The 14,938-nt window shown below is 37.9% G+C and overlaps 1 protein-coding gene and 1 non-coding gene across 2 annotated transcripts in view; one reads left to right on the forward strand and one right to left on the reverse strand.

The window, feature by feature from the left end:
• The first annotated feature begins 3,670 nt into the window (after nucleotides 1-3,670).
• On the forward strand, nucleotides 3,671-8,875 carry LOC108027240 (uncharacterized). Its single transcript, XM_050890124.1, has 3 exons — nucleotides 3,671-4,106; nucleotides 4,380-5,054; nucleotides 5,283-8,875. The coding sequence occupies exons 1-3, from the start codon at nucleotides 3,671-3,673 to the stop codon at nucleotides 8,873-8,875; spliced, it is 4,704 nt and encodes a 1,567-aa protein (XP_050746081.1).
• A 2,321-nt stretch (nucleotides 8,876-11,196) lies between these two features.
• Nucleotides 11,197-14,938, reverse strand: part of LOC127011943 (large subunit ribosomal RNA) — a 3,971-nt gene continuing 229 nt past the window's right edge. Inside the window, exon 1 of the ribosomal RNA XR_007765402.1 lies at nucleotides 11,197-14,938. This exon is cut by the window's right edge and continues 229 nt beyond it. This is a non-coding gene — a ribosomal RNA (large subunit ribosomal RNA).

Consider the following 14,938-nt stretch of genomic DNA (forward strand, 5'->3'; position numbering starts at 1 on the left):
ATATATACTTATATATTATTTATATATATACTCTTTATTATATATTATATAATTTCTTAAATAACTCTCTTAATAGCTATTTTTTATTATCAACAATATAAGTTGATATTAATATTGAAAATGTATTCATAATTACATTTTTATATTTCTTTGGTAGACTTTTATGTACTATTATTATTTAATAATACACATATAATATAAATCATGTTAGCCTACCTCCTAAAATTAACGATAAAATTCGGAAACAATTTGTTATTCTATGTACAATAGAAACTTGGCCTTTGTTTCAACGTTATTATCTTTGGGCTTAAAATATTAACCGCGGAGCCAAGTCTCGTATTCAAATAAATGAATAAAGAAACAAATTTGACGGATAATATCTTCTCTACTGACATATGTCAATAGCAGACGGCCGGCCCATTGACCATCCTATAGTAGTTTTTGGACACGCTGTCTCCCATTCGGGTATATTCAATTTACTTTGCCACTCACCCATATAGTGTTCTCTTATATAATAAGACAACGCACTTTTATATTCATTATATGGATATATTGCCTTCCTCATATTTGCCACACCACCTATAGTAGTTTTTGGACACGCTGTCTCCCATTCGGGTATATTCAATTTACTTTGCCACTCACCCATATAGTGTTCTCTTATATAATAAGAAAACGCACTTTTATTTTCATTATATGGATATATTGCCTTCCTCATATTTGCCACACCACCTATAGTAGTTTTTGGACACGCTGTCTCCCATTCGGGTATATTCAATTTACTTTGCCACTCACCCATATAGTGTTCTCTTATATAATAAGAAAACGCACTTTTATTTTCATTATATGGATATATTGCCTTCCTCATATTTGCCACACCACCTATAGTAGTTTTTGGACACGCTGTCTCCCATTCGGGTATATTCAATTCTCTTTGCCACTCACCCTTATAGTATTCTCTTATTTAATAAGAATACTAAAATACTTCTCATATTATAGATGTAATCTATTAACTTCTCAATATCCATACGGTTTATGTATGGTATTGACAAAATCCTATGCATTTGCATAAGATTTATTTTGCCACAATTTATAGTACTAGTGCCGCCCTCACTAGGTATAAATATCTCATTTCGCTAGTAGTGTATGGGCAAATTCTACTAGCTATTCTCATAAATATGTCACTTATATGCCATATCTATACAATTCATGCACTTTTATATGTATATTTGCTATATTATACATTATTATGCCTTATAGGTATTATACCTATAAGCCACATCCATACGATTGCTTAATATAAATATATGTATAATTTTTTATACATATTTTTTTTTTATTTATGTATGGTTTTTTATTCATATCCATATACTGTATTCACTTTTATATGGATATGATTGGCGTTTTATATAGTATTGACAAAATCATAAGTTTGACCAATACGAGGAGAGGTCCGCCAACGACCACCTCCCTATAGGTGTTTTTGGACACGCTGTCTCCCATTCGACTGCTTACTATACTAGGGGCTACCCGCTCCGTATGATATTCTCTCATATAACAAGAGAATGCAAGAAATATTCGTATTTTATGAATATAATCCATTTATTTTTCAATATCCATACGTTTTACTTAGTTTTTTGTACGGTATTGACAAAATCCTATGCATTTGCATAAGATTTATTTTGCCACAATTTATAGTACTAGTGCCGCCCTCACTAGGTATAAATATCTCATTTCGCTAGTAGTGTATGGGCAAATTCTACTAGCTATTCTCATAAATATGTCACTTATATGCCATATCTATACAATTCATGCACTTTTATATGTATATTTGCTATATTATACATTATTATGCCTTATAGGTATTATACCTATAAGCCACATCCATACAATTGCTTAATATAAATATATGTATAATTTTTTATACATATTTTTTTTTATTTATGTATGGTTTTTTATTCATATCCATATACTGTATTCACTTTTATATGGATATGATTGGCGTTTTATATAGTATTGACAAAATCATAAGTTTGACCAATACGAGGAGAGGTCCGCCAACGACCACCTCCCTATAGGTGTTTTTGGACACGCTGTCTCCCATTCGACTGCTTACTATACTAGGGGCTACCCGCTCCGTATGATATTCTCTCATATAACAAGAGAATGCAAGAAATATTCGTATTTTATGAATATAATCCATTTATTTTTCAATATCCATACGTTTTACTTAGTTTTTTGTACGGTATTGACAAAATCCTATGCATTTGCATAAGATTTATTTTGCCACAATTTATAGTACTAGTGCCGCCCTCACTAGGTATAAATATCTCATTTCGCTAGTAGTGTATGGGCAAATTCTACTAGCTATTCTCATAAATATGTCACTTATATGCCATATCTATACAATTCATGCACTTTTATATGTATATTTGCTATATTATACATTATTATGCCTTATAGGTATTATACCTATAAGCCACATCCATACGATTGCTTAATATAAATATATGTATAATTTTTTATACATATTTTTTTTTATTTATGTATGGTTTTTTATTCATATCCATATACTGTATTCACTTTTATATGGATATGATTGGCGTTTTATATAGTATTGACAAAATCATAAGTTTGACCAATACGAGGAGAGGTCCGCCAACGACCACCTCCCTATAGGTGTTTTTGGACACGCTGTCTCCCATTCGACTGCTTACTATACTAGGGGCTGCCCGCTCCGTATGATATTCTCTCGTATAACAAGAGAATGCAAGAAATATTCGTATTTTATGAATATAATCCATTTATTTTTCAATATCCATACGTTTTACTTAGTTTTTTGTACGGTATTGACAAAATCCTATGCATTTGCATAAGATTTATTTTGCCACAATTTATAGTACTAGTGCCGCCCTCACTAGGTATAAATATCTCATTTCGCTAGTAGTGTATGGGCAAATTCTACTAGCTATTCTCATAAATGCCTTCTTTATGCCATATCTATACAATTTATGCACTTTTATATGTATATTTGCTAATATTATACATTATTATGCCTTATAGGTATTATACCTATAAGCCATATACATACGATTTCATTTTTTTATTTATATATGGTTTTGTATTTATAACCATATACCGTATTTACTTTTATAAGGATATGATTGGCGTTTTATATAGTTGTTGGGAAATAGTTCGTCTTTATGTTGAATTTAAATAGTATTACATTTGCTTCTTTACTTTTGCCTATTTACCTATAACCTATTTTTACCTATTACCTATAGTACCTATTTTTGCGCACATCATTGTATTGTAACCATTTGGGAGCTTTAAGCTCACACGCATAGCCGAAATTGCAGTGCAATGCGTTAGTATTAGAACATCACGCGATTGTTTTTCTGTTCTTTTTCTGCACGATTTCCAAGCCGGCTGCATTCGCTTGTTGATATTAACCGCAACCGCTCGCTGATAGCAACCCCGCTTAAAGTATTGTAAACCCGCTAAATAGTGAAAATAAATGCATAAAACTATAATAAAAACCATAATACAGTCCACTATTCATAAACATAACAAATTTTGGTCCTTTTGGAGCCGGATACCCGCGTTTATTTGTGCATTTAATTTTGTGAACATTAGAGACAAATTTACCGTTTTTTTCGTCATGAACGCGATAATGCATAGAACGATTCAACAACGTGGTGCCTGCAAGGGGCAAATAACGCGCACCCTCAACAGTGCTGTGGAGTTTTCACAAAGATGTGAGAATGTGGAAACATTGCAATTCAAGCTGGAGCGTTTGGTCGCCTTTTTCAACCACTTTATGGAGCTCTCAGATGAGTTAGTGGAATTTCACTTGGAGGAGGGATATGAAGACCCTGGATTGGACATACCCGAATACGAAGACAAGTTCTACGCCGCGCATGCTATTTTTAGTAACGCCATCAAGGACATGGGAGGTCAGGATCATGGACAGGACCAGTCGAACATTCTACTTTCAAGTACAGTGGAACGCCTATTTGAGGGACAAAACAACCTTTTGGAGAAAATTCATACTTCATCGGGAACTGCTGATTTAAGGTTTGAGAAAATTCGGATTCCCACATTTTCTGGTAAATATGAGGATTGGAGCCAGTTTAGTGATCTGTTCTTAAGCTCAGTAAATAGTAACGAAAAGCTCTCCAAGTGCCAAAAGTTTCATTATCTCAAATCATATCTGGAGGGAGAAGCACTGTCCCTAATTAAACATATTTCCGTCTGTAATGATAATTACCAAGACGCATGGGAAAAATTAGAAAATCGTTATAATAAAAGGTCGCTCATCGCTCGATCGTTTGTTCAGAATTTTTTATCGTTGCCAACCGCTAAAAATTCGAATATTGCAGAATTACGCAAGGTAATTGACTCGGCCGACGAATGCATTCGAGGCTTACATGCGCTGAACTGTGACAGCCGCGATGTATGGCTCATTCATATTTTGCTGTCAAAGTTAGGTTCAGAAATTAAACAAGCTTGGGCCAACTGCAGTGTATCGGCCACTGAAGACGTCACCATAGAGGAGCTGTTCGCCTTTCTTTTCGCTCATTGTGATACTTTGGAGTCTTGTCAGGATTTACCCGCAATGCAACCCTCAAGACCAGCCCAGAGTAGACGCCGCCAAGCCGCTTTTCATGCCAGTGGATCAACTCAGTCGTCTCGCGAATGTATATATTGCCAAGGACAGCATTCTATATATTCATGCAATGAATTCAAGGCACTGGATGTAGTCAGCCGCCGCACCTTCGCCAAGGATACAAAATTATGCTTCAACTGCTTGAGTCGATCGCATCAAGTCAGGGATTGTAATTCATCGAACACTTGCCGTCAGTGCAACGCTAAGCATCACACGTTAGTACACCCGATTAAAGCAAGATCGGTTCCTGTGGCACCTGCGCACTCGACTGCCGCTGATACGAATACTGCCGCTGTTAGCCATCATATTTTGGAGAGGGCCAACAATCCAGCCCTACTGCCAACTGTTGTCGCCAATGTTATTGACACATGGGGAAACGAGACCTCGTGTAGGTTATTGCTCGATACTGGATCAACAATAACCATGGTATCTGAGTCGTTTATCCAAAGGATCGGAATTCCTCGCACGCATGCCCGCATTTCGGTAGTTGGTTTAGGTGCTAACCCGGCTGGTGTTAGCCGAGGTCGCGCTAGCTTCACCTTACTCTCAAGAACCACGACTGCATCATTGGAAGTCTCTTGTCTAATTATGAGTTCTCTAACTTCTACGATTCCAGCTCAGCAGGTCAAATCAAATGCAACTATTTGGACCAAGATTCGCAGCCTACCGCTAGCTGACCCGACGTTTGGATCTCCGGGCAAAATCGACGTTATCTTAGGCGCTGATCAGCTGTGGAACTTATATACTGGACATCGCCGAGAGTTTGGTATCGAATACCCCATCGCACTGCATACTAATTTTGGTTGGGTTATTACAGGCAGCTACACTGATGGTAACAAAGCATCTACGCACGCACAAGTTCATCACGCTTATGAAGATTTGGATTCCTTAGTTCGCTCATTTATGGACATGGAACAAGTGCATCCGAGTAAAACAACGATAGACGCCAGTGATCCCGCCGAACAACATTTTCTGAAAACACATGCTCGTAGAGAAGATGGTGTTTATATTGTTCAATACCCATTCAAGGAGCCCCGCACGCCAATTGGCTCCACTTTGCCACAGGCTTTAAACCGCTTCGCCGCTTTGGAAAGGAAATTTAGAAGATTCCCCGCACTCAAACAACAATATGTGGATTTCATGGATGATTATTTAAATCGAGGACATATGGAATTGATTCCGGCTGCTGCAGGCGGTGAGGATCCCGCACTTTACAACTATTTGGCACACCATGCAGTTTTTAAGCCAGATAGTACTACCACACGTTGCCGAGTGGTATTTGACGGCTCTGGAAAGGATTCCACGGGTCATTCTCTTAATTCGCGACTGCATATAGGACCGCCTATTCAACGGGACTTAATTGGAGTATGCCTTCGATTTCGTCAGCATCGTTATGTATTTTGTGCAGACATCGAGAAGATGTTTAGAGGCATTTTGGTGTCGGACGAACATACACAGTACCAACGCATAGTTTGGAGGAAGGATGAAAACGCTACGATGGATCATTATCGACTGTTGACAGTAACATATGGATTAGCTTCATCGCCGTTTATTGCAGTTCGAGTTCTTAAACAGCTCTCGAATGACTATGCCGAATTGTATCCCACCGCTGCTGTCGTGCTCAACAGAGACGCGTACGTTGATGATATTCCTACTGGATGCGACAACATCAAGGATCTCATTGCACTCAAAGATGAATTGATTCTGCTTCTTAGCGAAGCTCAATTCAAATTGCGAAAGTGGAGCTCAAACTGTTACGCCCTTTTAAAGTCGTTGCCAAAGGAGATTTGTGAGTATCCACCAGAGGATTTAGAGGAAGACCGCTCAATTCGATTTGTTAAAGTCCTGGGATTGTGTTGGGAACCAAAACCGGACTATATTTTCTTCAAATTAGAAACCCCCGCATTTACGACTGCTCTTACTAAACGCATATTGCTTTCAGAACTAGCCAAGATCTACGACCCGCTGGGTTTGCTTTCGCCAACTGTTGTTTTTCTGAAGATCCTATTTCAAGACAGTTGGCTAAGTTCTGTCGATTGGAATGAAGTACTACCGCAGCAAATATGTACACGATGGCAACAGTTTGCATCGGAAATGCATTTATTGGAAACTTGTCGAGTTCCTCGCTACATATCTGCACCACATCAAGAAATGGAACTGCACGGATTTGCTGATGCATCATCTCAAGCGTATGCTGCCGTCATCTATAGCCGCGTCGAAGTCAACAATGGATATGCTGTCAAACTGATTATGGCTAAAACTCGCGTAGCCCCTATTAAGCCTATCTCCATTCCGCGACTAGAGTTAAACGCAGCTCATTTACTCTCTAAACTGATTTATCTGGTCAAGCAATCATTAACTGTTCCTATTTCCAGAATTAATTGTTGGTCAGACTCTGAAATAGTCCTGCATTGGCTATCTTCTCCGCCTAGGACTTGGAACACCTATGTTTGCAACCGCACTGCTGAAATTCTAGAGGTTTGCCCACGCAGCTGCTGGCAACATATTCGAAGTGGTGATAATCCCGCAGACTGCGCATCGCGAGGAGTACTGCCAAAGGACCTCGTGGATCATCAAATATGGTGGAATGGACCACCTTGGCTATCTCAGTCACGTTCAGCTTGGCCACCTGTTAAAGCTAAGTTTGTTCTGTCGACAGAAGGAGAGGCCTGCCTAGAGATGAAGGCTGAAACGAAAGTTAATCTACACATTTCCGACGACGGAAATTCGCTATCTTGTATGATCAACAAATCCTCCTCATGGTCCCGTTTATTAAGGATAGTCAGCTACTGCCTTCGCTTCGTTCATCGTCTTCGTGAGAGGAATCGACTTTCACCATTCCTATCGGCGTGGGAGCTACAATATGCACGAGCTAAGATCTTTACGCACGCTCAAAAGGAGTTCTTCAACGTGGAGTACCAGCAGTTAACTACCGGACAGCCATTGTCGAAGAAATCGAAGTTGATCCGCTACACACCCTTTTTAGACGAGCAGAGAGTAATGCGTGTTGGTGGTCGCATCGATAATTCTATAGCTACTTATGACGCAAAGCATCCCATTCTCCTTCCTAAGGAATCTCCAATAGCTGGTCTGCTAGTTCGCTATCAACATGCTGCATTGTTACACGCTGGAGTCGAATACACGTTTCATAGTCTACGCCAAAAATATTGGATTCTAGGAGCTCGGAACCTCGTCCGCAAAACTGTATTCAATTGCAGAACTTGCTTTCTGCAGCGAAGACACACGAGTTCTCAGCTTATGGCTGATTTACCGGAGTTTCGAGTTCAACCCGCCCGTTGTTTTCTGCACACTGGATTGGATTATGCTGGACCTGTGTCAATCAAAACATCGACAGGCCGGACACCAAGATTTGGCAAAGCTTGGTTTGCGATCTTTGTCTGCCTATCTACAAAAGCGATTCACATAGAATTGGTCAGCGATTTGACGACATCCGCCTTTATAGCCGCTTTCAAACGCTTTTGGTCTCGACGTGGACCTATATCAGATTTATACTCGGACAATGGAACGACTTTCCATGGAGCCAAAAGAGATTTAGCTGAAATGCAACGAATGGCAATAGCTCAAAGTCAAGATGAAGAAATTTCAAGCTTCATGGCCAGCCACGAGATTAATTGGCATTTCATTCCGCCATCTGCTCCCCATTTCGGAGGCATTTGGGAGACTGGTGTGAGATCCATAAAGCTGCACTTAAAACGAGTCATTGGCAGCAGTGCCTTGACATTCGAGGAGTATTCGACCCTGTTAATTCAGATTGAAGGGCTTCTGAACTCTCGCCCTTTATGCGCACCTAGCGATCACAGTCTTAACCCGCTAACTCCTTCTCATTTTCTAACAGGTCAGCCTCTCACTTCGGTACCAGAACCATCTTTCCTGGATGTAAATATCAACAGACTGCAGCGCTGGAGACAACTACAGGCCAAGGTTCAAGGTTTCTGGAAACGTTGGAATCTCGAGTATCTCAGCACGCTTCAACCTCGCACGAAATGGCATCAAGATGCTCCAAATGTTGCCGTGGACACACTGGTTGTGCTGAAGGAGCCCAATCAACCGCCAAGCAAGTGGATGCTAGGACGAGTCACCGAAGTTCATCCTGGCCAGGATCAGAGGGTTCGGGTGGTCACCGTTAAAACCGCCAAGGGAATCTACAAGCGCCCTATTACGAAAATTGCTGTGCTTCCTTTGAACTGAACCGTCGTTCAGGGGGGCCGGTATGTTGGGAAATAGTTCGTCTTTATGTTGAATTTAAATAGTATTACATTTGCTTCTTTACTTTTGCCTATTTACCTATAACCTATTTTTACCTATTACCTATAGTACCTATTTTTGCGCACATCATTGTATTGTAACCATTTGGGAGCTTTAAGCTCACACGCATAGCCGAAATTGCAGTGCAATGCGTTAGTATTAGAACATCACGCGATTGTTTTTCTGTTCTTTTTCTGCACGATTTGCAAGCCGGCTGCATTCGCTTGTTGATATTAACCGCAACCGCTCGCTGATAGCAACCCCGCTTAAAGTATTGTAAACCCGCTAAATAGTGAAAATAAATGCATAAAACTATAATAAAAACCATAATACAGTCCACTATTCATAAACAATAGTATTGACAAAATTATAAGTTTGACAAACACTTTTTTAAGTCTTTTAGTTAAAATTGTCATTTTTAATTGACTATCTAAACACTAGATATATTTGCACATGGAGCAAAGAGTATAAAAATTGGTCGCGTCACTAATAATATCGCGATACATTTTTACTACCATCAAAATACCACATACGTTTATATGTCCTCTTTATTTAATTTGGTTTCTAAACCTCAGGAATAGTTTTAATTATATGTGCGCTCTAAGTTGAATGAATTTCTTGAATCTCTTTACTTGAATTTCTAAGACTTAAAAATATTTATAAATAGATGTCCTATTGCATAATATTTTTTTATCGCTTCACTTATAAAATAACGATCCTGCCTTTCTACCTTTGAATAAACATTCATATAAACATGGAGAAAAAAACGTTCGCGTCACTAACAGTATGTGACGATAAAATTTTGCTAACATTAAAAGGAACATATTTTTATATGTCAACTCTTAGTTGAATTGGTCTATTGCTTAAGATATATATTTTTATATTATATGTTTGCCAATCTTCGCGTCACTAAAAAGATGACGATTCATATTGTTATTATTAGATGGTCGAGTTGTACTTATATTGATATGTTAATCAAATTGGTCTCTTACTTGAAAATCTAGACCTTAGGAATATTTTTATATTATATGTTTGCCAATCTTCGCGTCACTAATAAGATGACGATTCATATTGTTATTATTAGATGGTCGAGTTGTACTTATATTGATATGTTAATCAAATTGGTCTCTTACTTGAAAATCTAGACCTTAGGAATATTTGTATATTATATGTTTGCCAATCTTCGCGTCAGTAATAAGATGACGATTCATATTGTTATTATTAGATGGTCGAGTTGTACTTATATTGATATGTTAATCAAATTGGTCTCTTACTTGAAAATCTAGACCTTAGGAATATTTTTATATTATATGTTTGCCAATCTTCGCGTCACTAATAAGATGACGATTCATATTGTTATTATTAGATGGTCGAGTTGTACTTATATTGATATGTTAATCAAATTGGTCTCTTACTTGAAAATCTAGACCTTAGGAATATTTTTATATTATATGTTTGCCAATCTTCGCGTCACTAATAAGATGACGATTCATATTGTTATTATTAGATGGTCGAGTTGTACTTATATTGATATGTTAATCAAATTGGTCTCTTACTTGAAAATCTAGACCTTAGGAATATTTTTATATTATATGTTTGCCAATCTTCGCGTCACTAATAAGATGACGATTCATATTATTATTAGATGGTCGAGTTGTACTTATATTGATATGTTAATCAAATTGGTCTCTTACTTGAAAATCTAGACCTTAGGAATATTTTTATATTATATGTTTGCCAATCTTCGCGTCACTAATAAGATGACGATTCATATTGTTATTATTAGATGGTCGAGTTGTACTTATATTGATATGTTAATCAAATTGGTCTCTTACTTGAAAATCTAGACCTTAGGAATATTTTTATATTATATGTTTGCCAATCTTTGCGTCACTAATAAGATGACGATTCATATTGTTATTATTAGATGGTCGAGTTGTACTTATATTGATATGTTAATCAAATTGGTCTCTTACTTGAAAATCTAGACCTTAGGAATATTTTTATATTATATGTTTGCCAATCTTCGCGTCACTAATAAGATGACGATTCATATTGTTATTATTAGATGGTCGAGTTGTACTTATATTGATATGTTAATCAAATTGGTCTCTTACTTGAAAATCTAGACCTTAGGAATGTAATATATAAAGGATTAAAAATTCGCCACAAAGCCAAGCAAACAATCAATGCATACAAATAGATTGTTGGTTGAACTTTATATAAGAAGTTCAACACAACAAATAAATTATGCAATTTTATTATCGAATCATCAAGCAAAGGATAAGCTTCAGTGGATCGCAGTATGGCAGCTGCTCAACCACTTACAACACCTTGCCTGTTACAAAAGTCGTTTACAATTGATTCTAGGCTTTGTCATTGTATTAAATAATGCTTTTATATGTAACTAGCGCGGCATCAGGTGATCAAAGATCCTCCCAATTTACTATGTTACAAATTACATTGGCATCACATCCATTGTCGTTTAAAAAGTAAATTATAAACTTTAAATGGTTTAGAAGCCATACAATGCAAATTGCCCCTTATTTATCATTGCAGTCCAGCACGGATACGACCTTAGAGGCGTTCAGGCATAATCCAACGGACGTAGCGTCATACCACTGTTCGCTCGAACAAGTATTGTGCCATTGGTCCGTACCTGCGGTTCCTCTCGTACTACGCAGGAATGCTGTCGCAACAACGTTTTGTCATTAGTAGGGTAAAACTAACCTGTCTCACGACGGTCTAAACCCAGCTCACGTTCCCTTGCATGGGTGAACAATCCAACGCTTGGTGAATTTTGCTTCACAATGATAGGAAGAGCCGACATCGAAGGATCAAAAAGCGACGTCGCTATGAACGCTTGGCCGCCACAAGCCAGTTATCCCTATGGTAACTTTTCTGACACCTCTTGTTAAAAACTCTTTAAACCAAAAGGATCGATAGGCCGAGCTTTTGCTGTCCCTGTGTGTACTGAACACCGAGATCAAGTCAGCATTTGCCCTTTTGCTCTATGTGTGGTTTCTGTCCGCACTGAGCTGGCCTTGGGACACCTCCGTTATTATTTGAGAGATGTACCGCCCCAGTCAAACTCCCTACCTGGCAATGTCCTTGAATTGGATCATACCTGAGTAATTGGAGTTATACCAAATTTTCAAATCAAAAATACATAAATGCACCGTTTTATTAAAGAATTTGTTTGCGATTATATAACAAACTCGTGATACTTTGATCAAGAAGCTTGCATCAAAACCCAATACCATAAGATATAATAAATATATCCGTATAATGGCTAGGAAATGATACACGTTCCATTTAATCAAGTAAGTAAGGAAACAATAAGAGTAGTGGTATTTCATTGGCGATACCAAACCGAGGTCTAATATCTCCCACTTATTCTACACCTCTTATGTCTCCTTACACTGCCAGATTAGAGTCAAGCTCAAAAGGGTCTTCTTTCCCCGCTAATTATTCCAAGCCCGTTCCCTTGGCTGTGGTTTCGCTAGATAGTAGATAGGGACAGTAGGAATCTCGTTAATCCATTCATGCGCGTCACTAATTAGATGACGAGGCATTTGGCTACCTTAAGAGAGTCATAGTTACTCCCGCCGTTGACCCGCGCTTACTTGAATTTCTTCACTTTGACATTCAGAGCACTGGGCAGAAATCACATTGTGTCAACACCCGCTAGGGCCATCACAATGCTTTGTTTTAATTAGACAGTCGGATTCCCCAAGTCCGTGCCAGTTCTGAATTGATTGTTAATTGATAATCGTTATAATTAATAAGAACTAATTGGTTTAACCCAATTAGTATTCTTAAAAATTTTAGCAAGAAAGTTCCACAATTGGCTACGTAACTAAACTATCCGGGGAACAAGTAACTAACATAAATGCTAGAAACTCTATTTACCCAGAACGAGCACATAAACCATGTTATTGTTTCCCAATCAAGCCCGACTATCTCAATCTTCAGAGCCAATCCTTATCCCGAAGTTACGGATCTAATTTGCCGACTTCCCTTACCTACATTATTCTATCGACTAGAGACTCTTCACCTTGGAGACCAGCTGCGGATATTGGTACGGCCTGTTGAGAAGTTTGCGTGTCCCCACCATAAATTTTCAAGGTCCGAGGAGAAAATATCGACACAACAGTATATGTCATGCTCTTCTAGCCCATCTACCATATCTCTCTGCGAAAGACTTCCATGGTAGTACGGCTATAAAACAGAAAAGAAAACTCTTCCGATATCTCTCGACGGCTTCTTTATGGTCGTTCCTGTTGCCAGGATGAGCACGAGGCCCATATTTAATAACAAACGGATACTCAACAGGTTACGGAATTGGAACCGTATTCCCTTTCGTTCAAAATTATTCAAGTATATTAATTTAGCTAGATTTTATATAATATATATATTTGTTTGGCATTTGTATTTTACTTGAAAATTTTCGGCTTTCGCCTTGAACTTAGGACCGACTAACTCGTGATCAACCACTGTTCACACGAAACCCTTCTCCACTTCAGTCCTCCAAGGTCTCATTCGATTATTTGCTACTACCACCAAGATCTGTACCAATGGCAGCTCCATGCAGGCTTACGCCAAACACTTCTACGCATACCATTGTACCTTCCTACTCACTAAAGTTTCAAAATTTATATTACAAGTAATATAAATCATCTACTTTAGCGGTAATGTATAGGTATACAACTTAAGCGCCATCCATTTTAAGGGCTAGTTGCTTCGGCAGGTGAGTTGTTACACACTCCTTAGCGGATTTCGACTTCCATGATCACCGTCCTGCTGTTTTAAGCAACCAACGCCTTTCATGGTATCTGCATGAGTTGTTAATTTGGGCACCGTAACATTACGTTTGGTTCATCCCACAGCGCCAGTTCTGCTTACCAAAAGTGGCCCACTGGGCACATTATATCATAACCTTGAACTTCATATCAAGAAAGTTAAGGTTCTTACCCATTTAAAGTTTGAGAATAGGTTAAGATCGTTTCGACCCTAAGGCCTCTAATCATTCGCTTTACCAGATAAGATTATTTTATATAATATTAAAATGCACCAGCTATCCTGAGGGAAACTTCGGAAGGAACCAGCTACTAGATGGTTCGATTGGTCTTTCGCCCCTATACTCAATTCTGACAATCGATTTGCACGTCAGAACTGTTTCGGTCTTCCATCAGGGTTTCCCCTGACTTCAACCTGATCAAGTATAGTTCACCATCTTTCGGGTCACAGCATATATGCTCAAGGTACGTTCCAGTTAGAGGCATAAATAATATAAATATCATTATACATAACTATATAGAACGCCCCGGGATTGTGTTAATTAGCTATAAATAGTTAAAAAACTAATCCCATTATTAGTCAAGTTAATTACGCTATTAGGTTTATATCCCAATAACTTGCACATATGTTAGACTCCTTGGTCCGTGTTTCAAGACGGGTCCCGAAGGTATCCTGAATCTTTCGCATTGTTAATCCTACAAGTGCATATAATAAACACAAAAATCAATGATAATTATGCCATTATATAATTCCGAAAAATTAACGCACTGTATTCATATAAATCTATCAGCACTTTATCAAATTAATAACATTTATTCTGTGTTAAAATGCAAGCAAATTAATTTGAATAAACTATAAGTTATATTTTATGATAAATTTGGTATGCTAATAGATTACAATGTCCTTATATGGAAAAAATGCACACTATTATCATAATATTGTTTAAATATTACAATTCTAATGATGAATTTTCCATAACGGATATTCAGGTTCATCGGGCTTAACCTCTAAGCAGTTTCACGTACTGTTTAACTCTCTATTCAGAGTTCTTTTCAACTTTCCCTCACGGTACTTGTTTACTATCGGTCTCATGGTTATATTTAGTTTTAGATGGAGTTTACCACCCACTTAGTGCTGCACTATCAAGCAACACGACTCTTTGGAAACATCATCTAGTAATCATTAACGTTATACGGGCCTGGCACC

Source organism: Drosophila biarmipes, unplaced genomic scaffold (genome assembly GCF_025231255.1).
Source record: "Drosophila biarmipes strain raj3 unplaced genomic scaffold, RU_DBia_V1.1 ptg000016l, whole genome shotgun sequence".
Classification (NCBI taxonomy): domain Eukaryota; kingdom Metazoa; phylum Arthropoda; class Insecta; order Diptera; family Drosophilidae; genus Drosophila; species Drosophila biarmipes.